The sequence below is a fragment of the Tenrec ecaudatus genome, chromosome 16, assembly GCF_050624435.1.
Source record: "Tenrec ecaudatus isolate mTenEca1 chromosome 16, mTenEca1.hap1, whole genome shotgun sequence".
Taxonomy (NCBI): Eukaryota; Metazoa; Chordata; class Mammalia; order Afrosoricida; family Tenrecidae; genus Tenrec; species Tenrec ecaudatus.
In genome coordinates, this window is record NC_134545.1 from 85,728,489 (window position 1) to 85,736,766 (window position 8,278).

Sequence of the window (8,278 nt, forward strand, 5' to 3'; positions counted from 1 at the left end):
CCACTCAATCCTAAAGGGTCGCTAGGAGTCAAAATGAACTTGATGGCAGTGAGTTTACCGTGCCCAGTCTAGTGGCCGACTCACAGTAAGTACTCACAACTATTGTTGAGTGAATGAGTTGGGGTGGGGGTGGGGGGGGCAGGAGTGAAGAGGGGTGTTTGGGATACTTTGAAGGGAAAGGGAGTGGAGAAACAAGATGTGGGGGAGGTGGGATACCGAGGTGGGGTGGGGTGAGGACTGCAGAGGAGGTCCTGGATGGTGATGGGGGAAGAAGGCCGGGGGCGCAGGGGCCAGGACTGGGCACTGGATGAGTGTGAGGCATCACCACCTCCAGGAGCCAAAGCAACAAAGACCTGATCCCCAAGCGAGTGTGAGACCTGCATGAATAATGAATCTAGCTGCCGCCCCTGAAATCCAATCTGCAGCCCCAGCACAGCCCTCCTTTGGAGCGTCGAGGGTGCCCACCACCAAGTCCTGCCCAGAGCCACAGCTCCCCCCATTCTTCTCCCTTCCACCCAAGGCCTCCCCCTCTCCTCAGAAGGAGCACACTACCCTAGGAACCTGGGCAGCAGGACCGGGACCAGACCCTACCCACTGGGCAGCTGAGTAACAGACATTGGTCCCTGAGTGGCTTGGTCTCTCTGAGCCTCAGTTTCTTCTGCAAAAATAAGAATGAGCACAATGCCCACCCTCCCTCCCCTGGCTGCGGACATGTCCTTGTAGAATGCAGAGCAATGGGTGGACCTCTCCGTGACCCCCACACCCCTGCCCACCTTGATGGTCAGCATGATGTGCGTCTGGCTCTTCAGCACCTCCACGGCCTGGCTGTGGCTGATGTCATCAAATCTGACACCGTTGGCCGCCAGGACCTGGTCCCCCACCTTGATGCCATTCTCTTCGGCCAGGCCACCATGGTCTACTCTGGGGACAGACGGGCATCAGACTGGTCAGCCATCTCTTGCCTTTCCTTCGCCTCTTGCAGACTCCTGTCTCTTGGACACAGGCTTGCTCCAGTTGGTTGCCTTGATCCTCCTCCTGGTGACTTCTGCCCCCTCCCTAGCCCCACCCTTGACCTAGACCTTCATTTGGCCCATAGCTCCCTGGCTGACCTATCCCCAGGCCCCACTCCAGGCCGCTACTAGCCCTCCCCCCTCCTCTGCTTCCCATTTCACTCCCTCCCCCAGCTCTCACTTGGACACATAGATGCCCAGGCCAAACTCCTTGCCCCCTCGGATATTGAAGCCCAGACAGAAGTCGTCGGAGGTCGTGTACAGGTGGACAATGCGTCGCGCGCCGTCCTCAGAGCTGCTGTGGGATGGGGTGGAGCTGCACTTCTCCACGACCAGCCGCCGGTTTACCACATCCACCCTGGGCCAACAGCAGGGGTCACTCAGTCAAGGTTCCTGCCCTGCCATCAGGGCCCCCTCTCCTCCCAGCAGGTGGACACATGCCTGGGAAGATTAGGGGGAGAAGGGAGCTATCCCTGGGAGACTCCCTGGGCCCAGGGACTTCTGGGAGCCCCTCTTTTTAATTGAGCAGCAACACTGAGCCAGGCCCATGACTCCCCCTTCCAACCTCCCTGGGGGGTAGGTGCTCTATTATCCCAAGATTCAGGACCACCAGTGGCTGGGGCAGCAGAGCTGGGGCAGGAGGGCGGTGGGGGTTGGGGGCATCCCAAGTTCAAGGTCAGGTCTGAGAATGTCAGTGTTTCCAGAGCCCCACTAGCCAGGCCCTCTGCCAGTGAACTCCTGGGGGGAGGTGGTGGGGTGCAGGCGGGGCAGAGTCTGGGTCAGGGCTGGGCGCTGCTTACCATGTGGTCTTCTCCTTGGAGAACTTAATGCCGGGCACCCGGCCCATGCGGCGGACCACCATGTGCAGGTGGCTGCTGCCCGTCAGCATCTTCACGGCACTGCCCATCGTGGTGCTCTCCAGGCTCAGGCCGTTCACCTCCGTGATCTTGTCGCCCACACACAGGCCGGCCCGCTCTGCGTACAGGGAGGAGGTCGGCCGGCACGGGACATTGGGAGAAGGGTCCCCCACCCAGGGTGGAGCTGAGCCTCCCCATCAGATTAAGGGCCCCCAAGGGAAGACGGAGTCACGGCTTCCATCAGATCAGGGGTCCCCAAAGGAAGAGGCTCCACTTCCCCAGGGCTAGGAGCCTGTCCCTTATTCCCTCCCCTTCCCTGATGGTGAATTCTGTCTCTCCATGGACCAGGCCCCCAGACCTGAGGACGCGTTCCCTTATCATCACTGACAGCAATGACCCTCATCTTGCCATGACGAGATGAGTGTAGGGGTGGAGTGTCACTCCCAAAGGCCAGGGTCTCCTTCACGGGGGGTCCCCACTCACCTGCACTGCTCCCCTCCTCCACTTTGCTGACGAAGATGCCCAGGCCATGCTCAGAGCCGCCCCGCACACTGAATCCCAGCCTCCCCGCAGGGTTCTTCTCCACCCGGACCGCGTGGATGATGTCGCTCTCATCACTGTTGGCTGTGGAGATGGGGCCACAGACAGGCCCCTACACTCAGGCTGGCCAGAGGAGGCCCCGACTCAAGCTCTCAGGTAGGTACCTAGGGCCCTAAGGAGGAGGGAGGTGGCCAATTTCTGAGTTCCCCTCCCAGATGTTTTGGAGAGTATGGACCAGGGGAGATACAGGAATAAGCGGAAACAGGACAGGACTCTGCTGAAGAGATGCTCTGCTCTTGCTATAATGGGTAGGGGGCAGTGTGGAGGCCGGGCCTAATAACTGAGCTTCTGTGTCCCCAAATTCCTAAAAGTCCTGCCCCTCGAAGGGTCAGCTGGATGGGGTCGGGGGTGTTATTCCATATAGGAGCCCTCGTGGGATTCTGGTTTCGTTTGGACCCACCCACAGCGCTGCAGGAGAACAGCCGAGCTTCCTACTCCCGTAAAGAAACCAGTCCCAGAGACTCCCGGGGGGCAGGTCAAGCCTGTCCTTTAGGGTCCCTATGCGTCATCCTGGAGTCATGGCAGTGAGTAGTGAATGACTCCATCCTGTGGCACAGGGTCGACAGAGCCTGGGCTTCTCAGCCTGCAGATTCACCTATTTCCAGGCAAAGAACTCACTCGATGCTTCTTGTTTCTCCCTCAAACCTGGCACCCCTTTCGTGTGCTGGCCCCAAAAGCTCGCCGGGCAGAGAGAGTGTGCCCCTTTTGCAGGTGCGCTCCATGAGAAGAAACATGGTGGATCTGCTCTCTCTTCAAGACCTCTCTCTCCCTGAAGAGCTATCTTGTGGAAGCCAGCGGTGGTCTTGCCCAGGTGGCCCAGAGGACAGACCCAAGCTTCCCTTGTCATGGAGTCCACAGCTGCCCCCACCTAGCCCCACGGTGGGAGCTTGTCCCTGTCCTCTGGGCTACTCCGGGAAGGCTTCGTGGAGAAGGCACTCAGGTGGAGGGCTTAGGAAGGGCCCTGAGGAGGTCTGCGCCAGGTGAACAGCTGAGAGTTCAGTGGTAGACAAGGCTTCCACTCGGGGTGCTTGAGAGGAGAAAAGAAAATCACCTGGGCACCTCCCCACCCCGACACACACACCTCTAGTTGATCTAAGAGAAATCAAGTTACAGGGCATGACCAGGGCAGCTCAGGAAAAAAATTCCCAAGGACAGCCTGTGGGCAGGGATGGTGCAGGATTACACTCGGGAGATCCCGGGCCTTCCCAGCGGGCTGGAGCTGCACAGGCCTTGGGACCTTTGTGCCCTTTCCTGTCCTCATTCCTCTCGCCCTTTCTCCTCTGTCCCTCGGGGTGGGGGTGGGGGGCTTCTTAGGGCCCTGGGCTAGGGGGATGGCAAATCCAAGCTTGGGATTCCAAGACTGGTACCTGTTCAGCTTTCACTGCGCGGGGTTATGCTATGGGTTTCTTTCTCCTTCTGGTACTCTAGGGGGACATTGTAGCCACTGCCCCCTATTCTTATTCCAAAGTCCACTTTTAAAATGAGATCCTGCCTTCCCCCTAAGGAAAACCTCCCAACCACTCCCTGCGCTTCTAGAATAAAACCCAAACTCCTCCAAGGACATGGGTTTTCCTCTGTCCATCTCTCTGCCTTCACCATTAGCCACTGTCTTCCTCCTACCATGAGATTTGGCCACTGACCTCTTTTCCATTCCAAGTGCAGGGCAGGTCCCAGCCCTCTGCCTGGACTACTCTGGCCCACACTGAGATATAACAAAGTCACTTTCTTTTCTTCATTCTGTTCCTGCCTCCAGTACCACTTTCTCCAAGAAGTCTGCTTGCTTGTATGACCCTACCTGTAGAAAGCCCATCCCCTCCTCCCAGTTCATCTCTGTTGGGGTGGTTCTTAAAGGGTGGTCCCCAGACTGGCCGCACCCTTACATCACCTCGGATGTTGAACATGTGAATTCTTGGCTTACCCCATAGCGGCATCGTGCCAGAAATTCTGGAGGTGAAGCCTGGTCACCTGTGTCTTAACAAACCTTCCTGAAATTCTCGTGCACTTTGAAGTCTGAGAAGCACAGCGCTAACCAGTTCCTCAAAGTTTTGCCTTCAGGAGTTCTTACTAACCTTTCTCATTCCTGATTTATTTGTATATGACTTACTGTCTCCTCATAAGACTGAATTCAATCACAGTAGGGATTTTGTCATTCTCTTCCACCAAGGCATCCCTCATGTTTGATACAGGGCTTGGCAAGTGATTGCTTTTAAATGAATGAATGAATGAATGAATGAATGAATGAATGAATGAATAAATGGAGGAACTAGGAGAGGTGGGGAGTGGGCTGCTTTAGATTAAAGAGAGTACACTTTCTCTCCGACAGGTTGAGTTTGAGGAGCCAGTGGAACTCAAGGAGTGAAGGGAGCCCTCAGCGTTTTGCTCTCTGCTGCGCCTCCATGACCAGGGACTATTTCTCTGGACTGGGCCTCACTAGCAATATGACTGAGGCCAAGGAAGATGCATGTGCTCAGGAGCAGTGGTGAGTGTCCTGAGCTCAGAGGCTCCCAGCCCAGGCATCTGGGGCCAGATGGGTATAACAACAAGAGGAGTGGTCAGTTCTGCAGGGAGGACGAGGGTGAGGGAGAGGGAAAGGGAAAAGCGATCTTGGAACCTTCTAGAAGAGTATCTTTAAAGGGACAGCATAAATGATCCTTGCATCAGAGCTGGGCAGGGTGTGGATGTGGGGCAGGGGCGGGGGTCAAGCTAAGGACTAGGGTGGGGTTGGGGGGCTCTTTGAATAAAATGCAATTAGTGCCTTTACTGCCATTCTCTGAACTCTTCCGGGGACTGGAGGCTGGATGAGAAAGATGGCAGGGACCCTCAGCAGTGCGTGGCCGCTGACCTGAGGGTCACAGAGTGGGGAGGACTGGTTGAGCATGCTGTGCTCCCTGGACAGCATAGTCCACTGCTGCCTCAGCAGGAGTCTTGATAGGTGGGCCCCGGGGGAGGGGAGGACAACAGGCTGCACTGCCACCTAGTCCATTTTGACTTCTAGTGATGCTAGCGGGCAGGACAGAAGCGCCCCTGTGGGTTTCCCAGACTGTAACTCTTTACGAGGGTAGAAAGCCTCACCTGTCTCCTGCAAGCAGCTTGTGGTTTCAAACTGCTGACCTTGTGGTTAGCACCCCTTTTCGTAACCCACTATGCTGCCATGAGGGCTAGAGAACAGGGTCTGAAAAGTTCTGCCTAAGTGCCAGCTGGGAGTCCTGCTGGATGAGACAGAGCAGACAGACTGGCGATGTTGACCTTGTCCTGCCCATGAAGGCCCAGGCTGAGGGGACCCCTGGCTCCTCCATGGACATTCAAGCTCACATATGCCATGCAGTCAGGCTAGGTCCCTGAAGTGCCATGCCTGTGCTCGCTTCCAGCTGTGGCATAAGATAGCCCCCCCACCCCCACCCCCACCCTTGCTCCAACCTGTTGTCTCTAATCCCCACTAACTTGCACACTTCTAAAAGATGAGGAAGGAGCAGGTTTCTGTAAGGGTCCCCTGCAGGGCCCAACCAGTGCACGTAGGGAACTGGTGTGCAAGGAAGCACGTGCCACCAAGCAACCACGGTAGTGTAGGCCTTCACCCTGTGAGGCTCAGTTCAGGCCCGGAAGCCCACCCTGCTCAGCCCTCCTGGTCTCCCCTCTTCCCAATGCTGGCAGCTCTACTCACATCCGGCACCCCCAGGAAGCCTTTAATACTGGCAGCTCAGCTGGGCCTGACTCCACACAGCCCAGCACAGAGCTAGCTAGCTGGTCACCCAATGGGAAGTCCTTCCCTACCTCTCCCTGCCCCCAGCCCCAGCCAAAACCAGAGTCGGATACCAGGAAAGGTAAGCTCACAGGAGGGAGGGAGGGCCAATTACACACTGAGAGATGCCACAGGGTGCTGCCCACACCCTGAGGGGGAAGAGACAGACACTCACTCACTCACTCACTCACTCACTCACTCACTCACTCACTCACTCACTCACTCTTCTCTGCCGCCTGGTCCTCCCTCCCACCTCTGGCCCCTCTACAATCCCGGAGGAGAGGCCGGGCAGGTGAGGGCCCCCACGGCCCTAAGACACTTATCTCCCAGGTCCTCCCACTCATATTGCCTCTGCCCCTCCCTCTGAAGTCCCGTTGTCCCAGGTCCCCGCCTCCCTTCGCAGCCCCCCGCCCCCACCTTCAATGGGGGAGTTGATGAGGATGACTCGGCCCATGGGCGAGGAGGCTCGGATTCCGTGGTGGGGCCCATTCAGCAGCCGCTGCTGCTTTCTCAGCAGGTATCGCGTTGCGGAGCCCGAGTCGCTGCCCAGGTGGCCCCGGGAGGAGACGGAGCTCAGGGAGCCGGAGCTGAGGTCGCCTAGGCCCAGGGGGTCGAAACCCACTGTGAAACTGTGCGCCATGGCAGTGGGGGCCCTACACGTTCAGAGGAAGGCTGCCAGCCCCCCAGAGGCGGGCTATGAGCTCCGGGGGCTCCATGGGCCTTTTGTGCAGGTCTCGGGGAGGCCGTGGTCCTCAGCGGCAGATGCTCGGTAGTGTGCGCTCCAGGCCTGGGGATGTGGGATTGGGACGGGATGTGGGTGCTACCCATGGCCGACCATCCTGCTACCCTATGTCTTAGATCCACCCCCACGGGCCCTGGTCCTGGCTAGAGAACTGCCCGTTCCTGGCACCGTGGTCTTTGGCTCACCCACCAGAGCTGGTGGGGACATCTTGTTCACCCCTCCTCTGAGTCATCTACTCCCTCCCCGCTCATCCTCAGAGGCTGAGAGGGTGGCCCTGGGACTGAGGAGGGCCCTGCGAACTTGATGCAGTGGAAGAAAAAGGGGCGTCGAAGGCCACTCCCCACACCCCCACTAGGATGCATGAGACTGTGGGCCAGCCTCCCCGCCCCCCGCTCGGACTGCAGGGTAGGCCTTCAGAACAGAGGACAGCTGCAGCAGAGACTCCTCAGGGATCCCTGGGCCTCAGGCGCGGTGGGGGGGGGCGGGGGGAACCCCATTCCAGGAGGTTGCTTGGGCCTAGGGGGGGGGGTGGGAGCGCGCGAGGAGGAGCTGCTGGCTAGAACCACAGCAAACCAAGGCCCCAGAGCCAAGCTCGGTCTTCCAGAACCCCCATCTCTCAGGCCTGGGCCCCCATTACCTGCTCACGGATCCCGCAGCCGACAGCCTCACCCGCCTGCCCGCCCGAGGGTGTGAGGGACTGCAGCAGCCGGGGAGGACCCCGCCTCCTCTCTGCCAAGGCTGCGGGAAGGGGGCTGGCCTGGGCGGCCGAGGGCTCCCATTGGCTAGTGGGGCCACCAGTCACTCTCTCCTGGAACCTCCCTTGGGCGCCCAGGGCTGTCGCTGGTCACCCTCCTGGCTGCAGCCGCCGACGCCCTGCCCAAGCACGTTCGAGGCAGGAGTTGAGGTTCTTCTCCAGCGCACTTGGTGTTTAGCTGACCCGCGTCTTCTCCAGACCAAGCGAGCTCCCTGGGCTCCTGGAAGTGTCACCCTCAGTAGGGGACTATCACGGGGCAGAGCGGGACTTGAACCTGCGGTGGGCGGGAGTGGGGCTGGCATCTGGTGTGGGGTGGTACAGCTTTGTATGGTGGTTAGCAAGTGTGTAGGTGTGTGTGTGTCCGCCTCCTGTGATACAGGGGTCCCCCTGGCCACTCTGTTCTGAAAGGACTACAGGGCGGGCCAACTGGCCCCAGGACACTGGAAGCAGGAGCATCCTGATCCACTTGTCTGGATGCAGTTCCCCTTCAACGTCTGTCCCCGCCGCCCCGCCCCAGGGAGGAGACTGGGACTCGAGCTCTGCGGTCCAGGCCTCCGTGCTGGGGCCACTAGCAGG

At 58.9% G+C, this 8,278-nt stretch overlaps 1 protein-coding gene across 1 annotated transcript in view; it reads right to left on the reverse strand.

The window, feature by feature from the left end:
- Positions 1 to 7,079, reverse strand: part of PDZD7 (PDZ domain containing 7) — an 18,956-nt gene extending 11,877 nt beyond the window's left edge. The window contains exons 1-5 of the mRNA XM_075535123.1: positions 6,624 to 7,079; positions 2,351 to 2,491; positions 1,811 to 1,985; positions 1,192 to 1,368; positions 774 to 921 (exon numbers count right to left, since the gene is read on the reverse strand). Of these exons, the coding sequence (XP_075391238.1) occupies positions 774 to 921; positions 1,192 to 1,368; positions 1,811 to 1,985; positions 2,351 to 2,491; positions 6,624 to 6,846 (864 nt within the window). The 5' untranslated portion in view covers positions 6,847 to 7,079. The remainder of the gene's footprint in view (positions 1 to 773; positions 922 to 1,191; positions 1,369 to 1,810; positions 1,986 to 2,350; positions 2,492 to 6,623) is intronic.
- Between the last annotated feature and the right edge of the window lie 1,199 nt (positions 7,080 to 8,278).